A 15,549-nucleotide genomic window follows, 5' to 3' on the forward strand; every position below is an offset into this window, starting at 1 on the left:
GATGCCAGGGCCATTTCTGCTGCCCAGACCACCCTGCCTTTGCCACCACCCTCCTCCAGCACCCGGCAGCATGGAGCTAGTGACCGTCAGGGCCTCATGCCATACCCTTTGCTTTTTCTTTTCCAGCTGCCATTGGTGGCCACAGGCAGGCGTCAGGGCCCTGGACGTTAGGAGCCACCACTGCCCGCCCTGTTGCCTGAAGTCCTGTTCTGTACTGTGCCCATCTTTCCTCTGCCCCCTGCCCTCTGCCCCCTGCCCTCTGCCCCCTGCCCCCTGTCCCCTGCCCCTGTCCCTACCCCTGGCCCAACCCGCCTGCTGCCGGACCCTGGCATGTCAAGGCCTGGCCTGCTCCTACTTGCCCAGCCCGCGGAACCCCGGCGGCCCCGCGAGCTAGGATGAGGGGCCAGGCCGCCGCCCCGGGCCCCTTCTGGATCCTCGCACCGCTCCTGCTCCTGCTGCTGCTCCTGGGGCGCTGGGCACGTGCTGCTGTTGGGGCAGACACAGGGCCTGGGGCCGAGACGTGTGCCACACTGGTGCAGGGCAAGTTCTTCGGCTACTTCTCAGCAGCCGCCGTGTTCCCAGCCAACGCCTCGCGCTGCTCCTGGACTCTACGCAACCCAGACCCGCGGCGCTACACGCTCTATATGAAGGTGGCCAAGGCACCCAGCCCCTGCAGCGGCCCTGGCCGTGTCCGCACCTACCAGTTCGACTCCTTTCTCGAGTCTACGCGCACCTACCTGGGCGTGGAGAGCTTCGACGAGGTGCTGCGGCTCTGTGACCCCTCTGCGCCCCTCGCCTTCCTGCAAGCCAGCAAGCAGTTCCTGCAGATGCAGCGACAGCAGCCACCCCAGGATGGAGACCTGGCTCTCCCACGGGAGGCCCCAGGCCCCAGTGATGACTTCTCTGTGGAATACCTGGTCGTGGGCAACCGAAACCCCAGCCGGGCTGCCTGCCAGATGCTGTGCCGCTGGCTGGATGCCTGTCTGGCTGGCAGCCGCAGCTCACACCCCTGTGGCATCATGCAGACCCCCTGTGCCTGCCTGGGTGGTGAGGCCGGAGACCCTGCTTCCAGTCCCTTAGTCCCCCGTGGTGATGTCTGCTTGAGGGACGGTGTAGCTGGCAGCCCCGAGAACTGCCTCACCAGCCTGACCCAGGACCGGGGTGGGCACGGCTCGGCAGGTAAGTGACGGCCAAGAGGAAACTCAGAGGTGGCCTCCAGGCAGAGGTGCAAGGCCCAGAAGAGTGTCCCCAGGGCTGGGTCTGGCCAGCAGCCTCATCCATCCGGGAGGCCCTTATGCACTGCCAAAAGTCAGTACTGGCACACCGAGGACAGGAAACTGGCCCTCGTGGGACCCAGTGTAGTAGGCACTCACTTTGAGAGAATGCAGGAATGAAGGGCTGACTTCTTCCAGGGTGAGGGTGTAAGTTCTCAGCTGGGCGAGGGCAGAGAGGACAGTGCTAATGAGCCCGAGGTGGCTGTGGCCGGTGGCTGGGGTCTGCGGGGGCATCTTGGGGTGGGTGCATGGGCTTCTCGGGCTGCGTGGACAGTGTGGACAGCTGTGCTTTTTGTGATCCACTAGGAGTGAGGTTTTGTGTGGAGTGTAGCTTATCCCACAGCTAGTTACTATGTGCATACGGGATCCCCTCTAGGCACTGGAGAACACCAAAAACAGACCCCTTCCCCCAGCAGAGAAGAAAGCAGTGACAAGGGTGTTGGAGGATTCATTTCAGCTTGGGCTCTTGGAGGGGCTGCTGTTTCACTCGAGGTCAGGGAGGGCATGTGGACTGGGACCTTGTCTGGCGTTCTGGGTGATATGAGGGACATAGGTTCGCATGGGCCCAGGCCTGAGGTGGGCAGGCACTTGATGCATTCCAGAGTGGAGCGAGCACAGGCCCATCCCAGGGTGTTGGATTGTGGAGCACTGGTGAGACAGGGCCTACACAGGTGGTGACAAGTGACCAGGAGCCGCAGATGGGTGCAGTGACAGAAACTTGCTGGTCAGGCCTGTACACAGCAGGCAACACCGCTGATGCCCTGTGACTGCAGGAAAGAGACAGGGCATCCCAGGTGTGGGTGGGAGGCCTAGGGGCCTGGCTGAGTTGGGGTGTGGCTCAAATCTGAGAGATAAGCGGGGGTGGCTGCATGTGCTTGTGGCTGGGCATGATCCTGTGAAGCCTATGGGCCCTTCTCAGAACATGTCTTCGCAGGCCTTAAATAGGCTACATGGTCACAAAGGAAGCCAGCGTCCTGCTACCCAGTTCTGTTCACAGCCCCTGGTGGCGGATCCATGAATTTGGCCAGGCAGGAGGCAGGGATGGTTGTGGGTGGGGGGATGAAGCTGAACCAGCAGCTCCCCAAGGAGGATAGAGTTGATGCCCCCGGGCTGGGGCACGGGAAACCAAGTTGGAATCCCGGGCAAGATGAACGACGTCGAGTGCCACCAGTGGCAGGGAAAGAGGAGCTGAGGACTGGCTGGACGGGCTGGAGGTCACTGTGACTTTGGCAGGGCAGCGTCTGTGGTGTGGCAGTGATGAGAGAGGGTCCGAGGGGGACTCAGGGAGAGTGGAGCAGCGTATGACATTCTCTCTGGGGAACAGTGAAGCAAGGCAGTAGCTGGTTTGGGAGTGCAAGAACGCAGGACAGGGCCTTCAGGCACAGGCAGGTGTGGCTGTGCATCCTACTGTACCGCCCGGATCATTTGGCTGCTCTGACCCATGGGTCCTTCACCTGCCCACCTCGGACTTCCCTGCCAGGTGCCCCTGATCTGGTGTGGCAGATCTCACCAGCCTGGGGCCACACCCATAGGCCTCCATCTCAGGCAGTGGCTGTGCCCAAGAATTGTCAGACTCTGTTCGGAGCGCATGGGGGGGCCTCACACTTTCCTGAGCAGCTGCTCTGTTCAAGCCTCTGGCAAGAGCTGTGGGTATAATGACCCGGCCTCCACATGGAGTTTGCACCTGCTCTTCAGAGCAAGAGGATCTGGGAAGGCTTAGAGCAAAAGGGCGCCACACCTGGGCAGTTCCAGGCTTCTAGCCCAGCATGCGTATGGGGAGGTGCTGATGACGGCCTGGAGGGCAGAGAGAGAAAGGCCTTGGGTAGAGCTGATGACCTTGTGGATAAAAGGATGTGAGCATGGGGGCAGGAGAAGGTGCGGTTGCTCCTAGGGTTCCGGTCTGTGTGCAGTCCTGCAGTCCACTGCGGGGGCCAAGTGGGGTGGGAGGCACAGTGCAGGGAAAGGGCCATAGGTCAGAGTGGGTCTTGGGCAGGGGGTGTCATGTGAGCAGAGCTGTGCCACTAGGAGCACTGGGACAGGGCCAGGCTGGGGCACTGGCACTTGAACCTTGTGTTTGGAGGCCCAGGGCCAGGATTCAAATCTCAGCCAGACCTTGATTATTGTGTCTTCCTAGGCTAATCCCCTCAGCTCTCCCATCCGCTTGGGCTCATCTTTAAAACAGGAAGCGTAAAAATACCTTCCTTCCTAGATTGCTGTAGGAATAGGAGTGCGGTAGAGTGCTGCTAGGCAAAAGCAGTGTTGATAATGAAATACAGCGCCCTTGCTGGTGATCACGCACGAGACGGGAAGGCCTGGGGGCCAGGCCGACTGGAGGCAGGGATATTGGGAAGTCAGTTTGGGATATGCATACAGATTTGGAGAAAGGATGCTGGGAAATAGTGCTCAGAAGCAGGAAGGACAGTGTGGATACGTGCACATATACCCGTGTGGACATGTATATGGTGCCACATGTGTGCGCGGTGCATTGTGCTTGTGTGCACGTGTGAACTACACAGTGTGTATGTGTGTTCACGCATGTAAGTATGGTGTAAGTGTCTATGCATGTGTGCTGTGTGCACCGTGCACATGTGCTGTGCAGGATGTATTGTGTGCAGTACTTTCTGCATATGTGTGCATTGGGTGAGCTCATGCATGTATACTTATGTGTATGTGCTTGTATAGTACTTTGTGTTCATGCGTGTGTGTGCACAAGTTTTGCACAAGTTTTACCCATATATGTATGGGTACATGCATGTGTGCATGCTTGCATGTTCACTGTGTGTGTACATGTGCCACATGTGTGGGTGCAAATAAGTGTGTGCCATGCATAGTGAGTGTGTTCGTGTTTGCATGAGCATGGGCGTGTGTACATGTGCATGTGCACGTGAGGATGGACTTTGTGCAACTGTTTCACAAAGCACAGTGCAGAGCTGTAGTGCAGTGGCCGGCAGTCCTGTGAAAGAAAGTCCGGGAAGTATGTGGGCCAGGGCAGCTGGCAACATGAAGCAGCAGCATGTCTTTGTGAATGAGGTAGAACATGGCCATTCAGCTTGGGCCCTGGTGCCCATGCCCTGCACCCAGAAGGCCCTGATTCTTCTGGAAAAATGAGCATAGTAGTGTCATAGCAGTCATGTAGTGGGTACTTACTATATACTGGAAGTATCCACAGCTTAACTAGCTTACTCTTCATAGCAGTCCATGAGATAGGCTCCTAAGCAAGGGTTCTGCCTCAGGGCCTTTGCATGGACTATTCCCTCTGCCTGAACTTCTGTCCCTCAGATACCTACAGGGTACCTTCTGCTTTCAGACCTTGCTCAGAGATGGCCTTCCCAGCCCAACCCCTACCCGTTCTATCTTTCTCTTTCTGCACATGTCCCTGTGACCACACTGAGAATTCCTGCCCATGTTGTGCCTGCTACTAGTTGGCTGTGTTGAGGTGTGCATTCCAGGAAGGGCCTGTGCCCATTCACCGGCCCTGCCCAGGGAGGCAGCAGCTGCCACGCAGCAGGTACTGAGTTGATGCTGGTTGAGTGAATTCAGGCACAGAGAATTTAAGACTGTGGCTAGGCTCACACAGCATATAAGGACAGGCAGACAGCAGAGCTCACTGGTGGTACCTCCTGGGCCTTCTTCCCGCAGTGACCTGTGTGTGTATGAGAGAGAGACAGACAGACAGACAGAGACAGAGACAGAGAGATAGAGAGACAGAGATAAGGACCCAAGAGGTCAGCAGAGATTGGCTATCTGTGCTGGCTCACAGCTATGTGGGCAGCATGCTGTGAGCCAGGAAAGATAGCCAAGCCCTGCTGACCCCACTCGGTAGGACCTGGTGGCTGAAAGGAGCAGGACCGGCAGGTGGCTGGGCAAGCCCGTGGCCCTTTTTTAGCCCTGCCCGCACCAGGCCAGACACATACCACACGGCCATGTCACAGGCCAGGTTCCACAGATCCTCCTCAGGACAGAGCGGCTGTCCCTCTGCTGCCTCCCTTTGTGGCTGCCAGGCCCCGGTGCCTACCCTCTCGGTCTCTCTGCCTCCCTGTGCACTGTCTCCTGTTTCTCCATCTCCGTGTCTGTCTGTCTCCTCACCTGTATCTCCATCTGTCTGTCTCTGTTTGTCTCTCTGTCTCCCTATCTCTTCATCACTCCATCTCTCTCTCTCAGCATCTTTCTGCCGCTGGTGAGATGGGCCATTTCTCTCAAGGGTGGTTTTAAATATTCATGTTTTAATTAAAGAATTTTATTGCAGAGATGCCATGTAAGATAATGAAAAAGCAACATCCCGGGAGTGGGAGTGTGTGTGTCGCTCTGTGTGGGACCTTACTTCTCCCTGTGGGGGGGTGACGCTGGGCTTCAGCCTGTGTGAGGGGCTATGCCTGGCCTGCAGAACTGGGGCAGGCCTCCCTCTCACCCTGCCTCCAGTGCTGGTCATCACTCGGCCCTGGGCCTTCCTGGCTGGTGACACCCCTCCCCACAGCCCCTTTGAGGCTCAGTTCATTCCCCCCAGGAGCCCACAAGCCCTGACAGGAAGCGTGTGAGGCTAGTGTGCACTTGGGAGAGGAGAGCTGGGATGCGCCTTAGGCTGGGGTGTGAGCAGGACAGGGTGCAAAGCCTCTACTGTCAGGGATGCTGGGTGTCACCCTGCCCGGGCAGCCCACTCTTTTTGCACAAGGGTCAATTTGGAAAAGCGCAGGAAACAAGGCTTCAGTGCCCATCAAGAATAGAGTTGATGGAGATGGAGCCCCGGGTACATAGATGCCGTCATCCACTGGAAACTCGTGTACGTGCCCTTCCCACATCACCGCCTCAGCTCGGAGGCCAGACCTCAACCCTCCCCCCCCCACTGCCGTGACACTGGCTGATCTATGGTCTGAACTGGGTTCTGCTTGCCAGGAACATGTGGAAAAGGGATGTCAGGTAGGCAGCTGGCAGCCTCTGCCACTCGATCAGGCAGCTGAGGCCCACAGAGGACAATAAGGTATCCGGGTCTCTAGGATGGCCTGTACTTTGGGGCTTATGACCAGAGCACTGTCCTCAGGACAAGGAGCACCTGCCAGACACAGAGACATGGCTGCTGCAGACACGGAGACGTGGCAGCTTGTGCTTGTGCTTGTGAGCCTGTTCCCCTTCTGTGACCTGGGGACTGGACAAGGTCTGTAGGTAGGACCTGTTTAAAGCATAAAGGAGAAAGTGCCTCCAGCAGACAGGAGGAGGCCAGGGCTCACAGGGGGCTGCCAGCCCCATGGAGAGTGGGCTAAGTCAGACCACTGTGTGTGGGGCTGTGTGGGGTAAGGGCTGTGGGGGGTACTGAAGGGGGCAGGGGCTGCGGGGAGCCACCCTGGTGCCCTTGGTGGTGTTCCTCTGCTCTGGATCCAGGCCCTAAGTCTCGGGTCCAGAGTCCAGGTTTAGAGTCTGGGTGCCCCCAGACAGTTCCAGCTTGGCGGCAGGGCAGATGGGCCCTGCCTGGAACCTGGAGAGGGGTCCCTGTCCAGGGATCATGCAGTGAGTGACTGGAGTGGGGGTGATACCCAGCAGGAGCTCACAAGGGGCCCAGAGGCTGCCCAACCTGCTGTACGTGGGAGCCCTCTGCTGGACGAGTTCGGGAGTGCACAGTTCCCCCGCTCCAGGGAACCTCTGATACTGAAAGGTTGACCCAATAGAGGACACCCTTGGTGCCCCAGCCCTGCCCACTTGGGGTGCAGGATTTGGGGAACCCACCATCTCCATGCCAGGGCAACATGGTGGGAAGGACGCAGAGCTCTCTCCCAGTTCACCCTCGCTCCTGGGTGGCCAGCCTGCCGGGGCGGCTGATAATTGGCTCTATTCATCCCCATAATGAGATGGAAATGAGGCTTCCAGACAGAGGGGGCATTGAGTGGGGGAAGAATGGCGGCTTCTTTCCGGGCCTGGAGGGGCAGCCTACCCCCAGCCCCATGACTCCTCCGCTGCCCCCTGGTGGCCCAGCTAGCCCTGAAGTACCACTGTACCCTCCACTGTGGGCCTGGGCATCCTTCTGAGGAACTCCCCCTGTGGCATGGATGCATTCACTCAGCAGACATTTATCGGATATCAGCTGTATGTGAGGACACACATTAAAATTGAAAATGATAATAAAAATAGCTGCTACCATTCTCCGAGCCTTCATTAGCAGAGGGAATGTGGCCAAGGTAGGGGATCCTGTTGTGACTGGAATCAGAGCTCGGTGTGTGATGGAGTTCAGGGATCCTAAGCCCAGTCTATGATGAGGATCAAGGTTCTGCATGTGACCAAGGACAAGGATCTGCATGACCAGACTCACAGCTCAATTCTCAACTTACAACCAGGATCAGAGCTCAGTGTGTGACCAGAACCAGGGTTCAGCCTATGAGCTGGATCAGGGCTCAGTGTAACAAGAGTCAGGGATGGGTTTGAGGGGGGCTCCATCCTCTGAGCCACTGTCCCCTCTCCCCTGTCTCTCCCGAGCTGGTGTCCCCTCTTTCTGCCTTCCTCTACCCTCCCCCCTCCCACATCCTCACCACCTGGGTCACCAAGGTAACCAGCCCTGAAATAGTGGGTGTTTTGGCAGCTGAGGCCTAACCTGGGTCTATCCTGAAAGGCTGCGCTCTGCAGCAGTTGCCATGGGAACGGAGTGGCATCCTCCGATTAGCCAGGCTTGGACACCCTCTCTTTCCCGCCCACTGCCATTTCCTCATCACTCAGGCTTCCTTGTGAGGGTTGGACAGGGATGGGGGACCAGCAGGATGTGCCACCCTGGCCCCAGTGCCAGGCCTGCCTCCCTGGACTCTGTTCCTTTGTCTGGAACCCTAGGTTGGGATGGCTGTGGCAGATGAGATCCATGAGGCTGGGAGAGTTCTGGACCTTGGTTTGTCCTGGCAGGTGGCCTAGGCTGGGGTAGGTAGGGGTATGTGGAACCTGACCTAGTTTGATATTTGGGATCTGACCTGGTTTGATTGTGATTTCTCTTGTCCTGAGCCAAGGCATGTGACAGGCAGCCTCTGAGCTGGTCACTGCTCTGCGGGCAGCTGCTGCCCTGTCCTGCTGGTTGTGCACGTGCGGGCCATGCTGGGGACTGTCACTACCGGCCCCTAGCTCTGTCCTGGGGGTGTCATGCCAATCTGCTCCCCTCTCTTGTGCCCTCACTCCCCCCTGAGGCCCTTCCACCGTGTTCATAGCTGAAGATGACATGATATTTATACACAGCCCCCACATTGATAGCTTTTTCTCAGAACCTGAGATTCTGATCTCCTCCTTGGCACTTCCCCAGGCTCTACTACCTTAGGGTGTCATCATTGTAGCCCCTGGCTATGCAGATCACCCTCGGCTTCCTCCACTGTAAGTAGGTGAAGGTATTGAGTTATAGGGGTGGCTGAAAACCAGAGCCACGGTACTGAGGTCTCAAGCACAACACAGGACCCACAGTGCCGGGGCCAGCGTACCCCTGGAGAGCCACTGTGGGAAGAGAAGCAGCCTCCCCCGGAGGGTGTGCGGCTGGGGTCCAACAGGTAGGCAGTTTCTGCTCCTCTCCCAGCTGAGGGAGCCTATTTTCTCATCTGGTGACCGGGGACGCAGAAGTCTCCCTTGTGAAAGCAGGGACATGCCCCTAGACTGAGAGTGGCTCAGAACCACTGCCTGCTGCTCTGCTCCCTGGCTGTGTTCCACCGAGCAGGCACAGGGTATGGCGTACAACACACAGGGCGCCTGGCCTCTGTGGGCCCTTACTCCAGTATTCTCTCTCTCGAGTCCATGGGGGTGTGGTTCCACGAGAGAGAAAAGAGTAGTTTCTAAAACAGCCACGGAGATGCGGAAGACGCTCCTTCCCACCTTGCATCCCAGCAGGGAGAATGAGCTCCTATTTGTGAAGGTGATTCCTTCCCTTGAATCCGGCCCCTTGCCCTTGGCGCCCCCTGCTGGCCCATAGGAGCGGCAGTGCAATGAAGTGGCAGAGCCCCGGCTGTCTCAGGTCCTGAGAGGCAGGGGCACTGATCAACCAATCCAAAGGGCCATACCCTTTCCAAGCTCTTCTTGGGTATTTCTCCTCCTGCTGATCAGTCCTGGGACGTCTGCTGCTATTTTGAGCAGATTATGGGTGTGAGGCCAGGGAGGCAACCCTAGGACCATCCAAGATGTGGACCGCTCCCCTCCCCAGCTGCCCTGGGATCACAAACCATGGTCCTCTCCCCTAAAAACCACATGTAAGACTCAGCATTGGAGGCCTCTGGCCACCACGAGTGGCCTTCCCATGACCAGCTGGCTCTTGGTCCCTGGTCCAGAACTCGTTTGTTCTCTGGTCCTTGAGATCCCCAGTAGTGTGAGGTTGTGGCCCCAGTTGAATGGGAATCCCAGTGGTGGGGGTGTGGCAGCGCCATCCTGTGTCCTTACCTCCTCTTGACCAGTGCAAGGTCAGAGATGCCCCATGTCTAGGCTTGAACCCAGTCTGGAATAAGCACTTGGGGAGGGCTGCCCAACCCAACCCTGCCCCTGCTTCTCTGGGAGCATGTGGCCGGGCATTCCCAAGGGACAGCTAGATGGTGAGGTCAAAGGCTGTTCGGGGCAAGGGGCTGGCAGGAGATCTGGACAAGCAGCCCCTTTGGTGGACCCAGCCCCACAGGTGGGCACAGCCTCCCTGTCAGTGCCCCAATCATGAAGACTCCATAGTCTTGTATTTCTAGAGGCTACCGGGTCTCAGACCCTCGGAGATAGAAGGTCTGGGCTGCAAGGGCAACACTGGCCCCTACAAGGCCAAGGTGGGGGAAGCTGAAAAATGCTGAGAGAGATGCTGAGAAAGAGGGCCAGCAGCCTGTCAGCCTCTGTCCCAGGCTTCCTTGGCCGGTGGTCTCCTGGGTGTAAGGGAGGTTCTGCCGGGCCAGGCCACCAGCTGTGAGACCTAGTGGGACCTGTGAGGTGTGAGGGGGGGTGTGGTTGACAGGCCATGTATGGAGATGGGCATGTGTAAAGCCACCCCCCCCCCTGCCGTGTAGATGAGGACACAGGCTGGAAGGAGCAGTGGGGAGTCCTGGAGGAGGGGTGTGGGGTGCAGGAACCGAAGCCTTAGCTACAAAGCTGCTCCACCCTTGATCGGTCATGAGGATGGTGGGTACCAAATATGCGCACCTCACCCTGGGGCCTCCCATCTCAGGGCAGACCTGTGCCCTCCAGAGAATGCCTGGAAGCTGGGTGGCACTGGGTGCCCCGAAGCCCTGGCCAGCCCTGCCCACCCGCCATTCATCCAGCCCCGCCCCCACCTAACCCCGCCCTCCGGTGTCCCTCAGGCGGCTGGAAGCTGTGGTCCTTGTGGGGCGAGTGCACGCGAGACTGCGGAGGAGGCTTACAAACAAGGACGCGCACCTGCCTGCCCACCCCGGGCCTTGAGGGCGGCGGCTGCGAGGGGGTGCTGGAGGAGGGGCGCCTTTGCAACCGCAAGGCCTGTGGCCGTGAGTGCACAAGGGGGCGGATCTCGTTTTGGGTACTGGGGGTGCGACATGGGGGAAAGGCCGGTCAGGAGGAAGGGCCAGGATGGGAAGCGGGTGCAGGGGTGGGCCTCACGCAAGGGTGGGGCCAAGCCTGGCCCTTACGGGGCCACGTGGAGTACAGATGAGGGCCTAGGTGGAGGTGTGGCACTTGAAGCTAGGTGGGATAGATGAAGCTTCCTTCTCAGCTGTGAATTGGAATTTTGGGGTGTATGCAGAGGCCAGTGCTGGCCATGGGGCATGTGCCCTCTTCCCCTCACCTAGGAAGGCCCGGCCAGGCCAGCCCAGCTGGATCAGGCCTCCAGAATGTATTTCTCTAATAAGCCTCTTTAATGACCTCATGCATTTTTTAGTTGCCTCCATAAAGTTAAATCAAGTTCTAATGAGGCTGTCATTCTTTGGGTTGTTTTTTTCCTTGATGAACTCTGTTGGGGAGACAGCTCATCTCAGGAGCCCAGGGAGGCCCCTGGGCAGCCAGCAGGGGCAGGGGCAGAAGAGCTGTCCTGTAGGTGACCACTGGTCTGCCAGCCCTGGAGGCTGAGAGGGAGGGGCTGCTGGGCAGGAAAGACAGGACCCAGAAGACGCTGCTCGTGGTGACCAGGCCTGGTGCTCTGGGCCTGGTTTCCCAGCTGTCCAGTGGTGGCCAAGGACAGAGGAGGCCCCTGCAGGATGCTGACCTGAGCCCATCCTGCAGCCGCTGGGCGCACCAGCTCCCGGAGCCAGTCCCTGCGGTCCACAGATGCCCGGCGGCGTGAGGAGTTGGGGGACGACCTGCAACAGTTTGGGTTTCCATCCCCCCAGACTGGTGAGCTGGTGGTGTGGGCAGAACTGGTGTGCACACAGCCTCAGACGCTGAGCAGGGGAGGGCTGATTTCCTGGACTAGGTCTGTGGGTAAATACTCTTAAATTAGTAATTGCTGCTAATTATAAGTAATAGCTTAAATGACTTGCCATAATGAGACTAGCCTCTTAGGTACAGTACCTGGCTCTAGTCTCCTCGGGCACTGGCTTTAGGGGCACTGAAGAGGGTGGTGCAGCTGGGGCCAGACTTAGGAGACCAGAAGGGGCCCAGGCCTGTCCAGGGGAGTAACGCACAGACCTAGATCGAGCTCCTGCCCGTCGCCTGCTGCTCTGTAGGATGGCCCCCTCCCAGGCCCTCCTCCAGGTTCTGGCGCAGCCTATTGGCAGTAGATGCAAGAGGTCGTGATGCCGCAGGTCTCTGTGCCCACAGGTGACCCGGCGGCTGAGGAGTGGTCGCCGTGGAGTGTGTGCTCCAGCACCTGCGGTGAGGGCTGGCAAACCCGCACGCGCTTCTGCGTGTCATCCTCCTACAGCACGCAGTGCAGCGGCCCGCTGCGGGAGCAGAGGCTATGCAACAACTCCGCTGTGTGCCCAGGTGGGCGGGGTCCGCGGACAGGGGGCCGGCGGGGGGAGGGGGCAGGCCTTGGGCGGGGCCTCGGCCGGCGCTGAGAGCGGCAGCGCCTCCGTCTTCCGCTCGCAGTGCACGGCGCGTGGGACGAGTGGTCGCCTTGGAGTCTCTGCTCCAGCACCTGCGGCCGCGGCTTCCGGGACCGCACACGCACCTGCAGGCCCCCGCAGTTCGGAGGCAACCCCTGCGAAGGTCCGGAGAAGCAAACCAAGTTCTGCAACATCGCCCTGTGCCCTGGTAGGTGAGAGGGAGCAGCTGGGGGGAGTGGCCCAACTTTGCCTACCCCAGACCACCTCAGGGTGCTCCGAGGTTGGATCCTCAGGCTGTATGCAGTCGGGAAGCTGAGAAGTGGCTGGCATTCCCATCCACGTCCCAGGCGGGGTGTGGGGTGGTGGCGGGTGTGCACGTGGTGTCCCAGGCTGGCTGTGGAGTGCTGGGTGTTCACACTGGCTTCTTGTCCCCTTCCTCCTCTGGGCCGGGCAGTGGACGGAAACTGGAATGAGTGGTCGAGCTGGAGCGCCTGCTCTGCCAGCTGTGCCCAGGGCCGGCAGCAGCGCACAAGGGAGTGCAACGGGCCTTCCTATGGGGGTGCTGAGTGCCAGGGCCACTGGGTGGAGACGCGAGACTGTTTCCTGCAGCAGTGCCCAGGTCAGGGAGGCCCCTCCTGGGGGTGGCTGTGGCCCTGCATGTGGCCTGGGGTCCAGGTGTGGGCCAGGTGGGGTTGGGGTGCATGGTGCCTGTGGAGGGCAGGGGATGGCTCTGTATGAGGGCTCGTTTTATTCTGTCAAGCTGACCTCAGGTTTCTTCTCCCTGGTCTCAATTTTCTTTCTCCTGGTGGCTCACAACCTTACACCCCTGGGTCCCTTGGGTTCCTCTGTTCATATCCTTGTGTTCTGTGGGTCCCTGTGTCTGTGTGTCCCTATGACCTCGTGCTTCTGTACCTCTTCTGCTCCTGGACCCCGCCCATCCCCATCGCCTGTTCCTCTGTGTCTGACTATCCCCTACAGTGGATGGCAAATGGCAGGCCTGGGCGTCATGGGGCAGCTGCAGTGTCACATGTGGGGGTGGCAGCCAGCGCCGAGAGCGTGTCTGCTCTGGGCCTTTCTTCGGGGGAGCAGCCTGCCAGGGCCCGCAGGACGAGTACCGACAGTGCGGCACCCAGCGGTGTCCCGGTGAGACCCTTCCCGTGCTGTGGCTGGCCCTGGGAAGGACCCAGGAGCAGCCAGTGACTCTGGCTTAGTTGGGACAGTGGACCTCCTGCTGCCAGCTTCCAGCTCTTTCCCAAACTCCCGCCCTTGTTTCTGGTCCCCTGGTAGAGCCCCATGAGATCTGTGACGAGGACAACTTTGGGGCCGTGGTGTGGAAAGAGACACCAGCTGGAGAGGTGGCTGCAGTCCGGTGTCCCCGCAATGCCACAGGTGAGGGCCAGACAGCAGGTGGTTTGCAGGGTTCTTGCCTTCATAGAGAAGCCCCTGCAGGAACCCTCTGAGACCCAGGGCTCAGACATCCCCATTGCCACCACTGGGGAAATTGAGGCACGGTGAAGTCAATACACTTTGTCTGGGTTTGCAGGGCTGGCAGGGGGGAAGTCCCTTTTGAATGATAGTGGCTATAATTCTCACACCAGCCCCAGGAAGTGTCTGGAGAGTTGCTAGAGGGGTGAAAGTGCAAAGTGGGCGATAGGGAAGGAGCTTGGCTTCCCCTCCACGGCTCCTGTTTGAAGAAGGGAAGATGACTTCTGTACCTGAGAGGGAGCAGTCAGGGAGGTTCAGAGCCTGGCTTTGCCCTGTGCTGTGTGACTTACCCTCTCTGAGCCTCACTTTTCCCATCTGTAAAATGAGGGCCTTAGGAAACCCTCCCCATGGGCTGTTGTTAGGATTGGTTGGGGTGGCCCCTGGTGGGCAAGGATGGCAGTGGGTGCTAGGTACTCCCAGCCATGCTTGGTGCTCCAACTTCCTTTTCACCATGTTATTGCTGGCATACTACAAATGCACAGAAGCAGAATGAAGAAAATAAGTATCACATGCTGGTTCTGCACATAGGCACCCCCAGGGTCCCCACCTGAATCAGTGGCTCAGGGATTCTGCATCAGGCTGCCCTATGCTCCTTGTGGGTGGTAGGGCTATGTCAGTGCCATGTGGCTGTCACCTGCATATGCACTTAGCTGTCCTTGCTCCTCTGGGATGGCCTGAGAGTGCTTTCTGTTAAGGTGAGCCCTTGTTTCAGGCTTTTGATACCCATGTCCCCAGCTGGTGAATCCCTGCAGCCCTCTTGGCACAGCAGGGCACCAGGATGGCTGTCCCCAGGGCCCTGGCTGAATCCCAATGCCCCCACTTGGCCAAGGATTCCATTCCAGGCAGTAGGATCACCAAAGACCTGGTGCTTGCTGGTCCCCCAGCACCTGGAGCAGGTGCTCAGCATGCCTCAGAAATGTGCAGCTTCCAGGAGCAAGGCCAGAGGGCCCAGGCAGAGTGGCTCCTGTGGGAGCTGTGTGGGGACTCCTGTGCCTGGCAGTGAGCATCCACCTGAGACGTGGGAGGTCTCCCCAGGCCTCATCCTGCGGCGCTGTGAGCTGGACGAGGAGGGCATCGCCTACTGGGAGCCCCCCACCTACATCCGCTGCGTCTCCATTGACTACCGAAACATCCAGATGATGGTGAGGGTGGCCCCTCCCTGCGCCACACCTACTCCACGGACGTGAGGAGGGGGGCCACAGAGGGGCCTCCAGATGGGGGAGGTCTCTAGTTCCTGCTTGGAAGCTCCTGCAAGGTGACCCATCCAGCCTCCTCCCTCTTCCCCAGACCCGGGAGCACCTGGCCAAAGCTCAGCGCGGACTTCCAGGGGAAGGGGTCTCAGAGGTCATCCAGACCCTGGTGGAGATCTCCCAAGATGGGACCAGCTACAGTGGGGACCTGCTTTCCACCATTGATGTCCTGAGGAACATGACTGAGATCTTCCGGAGGGCCTACTACAGCCCCACCCCTGGGGACGTGCAGGTGGGCTCCCTGAAGGGCAGCTGTGGAGAGGGGTGCCTTGGAGAGTGGTTGGGGGCCATCACTGACCTCAGTCACAGACCCAGACCCAGCCTTGGCCGTGGGTCTAACTGTGAGCCTCAAGCTGAGCCCTGACTGTGATCACTCACTGACTCCTCATGTCTGGTTACACATGAGCCTCAATCCTTGTCAGAGGCTGAGCCATAATCCTAATCATGCACTGATGGTGTATTCTCCTTCACTGGGTCTGCTTATTTCCAGAACTTTGTCCAGATCATCAGCAACCTGCTGGCAGAGGAGAACCGGGAGAAGTGGGAGGAGGCCCAGCTGGTATGGACAGGAGTCTGGGACCCTTGTGATTGGCAGTGTCAGGATGAGCATAGGCATCC

General features: G+C 59.0%; 1 protein-coding gene across 1 annotated transcript in view; it reads left to right on the forward strand.

The window, feature by feature from the left end:
- Nucleotides 1-250: 250 nt before the first annotated feature.
- Adgrb1 (adhesion G protein-coupled receptor B1) overlaps nucleotides 251-15,549 on the forward strand; it is a 63,287-nt gene continuing 47,988 nt past the window's right edge. The window contains exons 1-11 of the mRNA XM_013520249.1: nucleotides 251-1,179; nucleotides 10,541-10,702; nucleotides 11,433-11,543; nucleotides 11,970-12,134; nucleotides 12,240-12,404; nucleotides 12,651-12,815; nucleotides 13,175-13,339; nucleotides 13,484-13,585; nucleotides 14,717-14,823; nucleotides 14,969-15,163; nucleotides 15,422-15,490. Coding sequence (XP_013375703.1) covers nucleotides 396-1,179; nucleotides 10,541-10,702; nucleotides 11,433-11,543; nucleotides 11,970-12,134; nucleotides 12,240-12,404; nucleotides 12,651-12,815; nucleotides 13,175-13,339; nucleotides 13,484-13,585; nucleotides 14,717-14,823; nucleotides 14,969-15,163; nucleotides 15,422-15,490 — 2,190 coding nt within the window. The 5' untranslated portion in view covers nucleotides 251-395. The remainder of the gene's footprint in view (nucleotides 1,180-10,540; nucleotides 10,703-11,432; nucleotides 11,544-11,969; nucleotides 12,135-12,239; nucleotides 12,405-12,650; nucleotides 12,816-13,174; nucleotides 13,340-13,483; nucleotides 13,586-14,716; nucleotides 14,824-14,968; nucleotides 15,164-15,421; nucleotides 15,491-15,549) is intronic.

Source organism: Chinchilla lanigera, unplaced genomic scaffold, assembly GCF_000276665.1.
Source record: "Chinchilla lanigera isolate Chin_1 unplaced genomic scaffold, ChiLan1.0 scaffold00053, whole genome shotgun sequence".
NCBI lineage: Eukaryota > Metazoa > Chordata > Mammalia > Rodentia > Chinchillidae > Chinchilla > Chinchilla lanigera.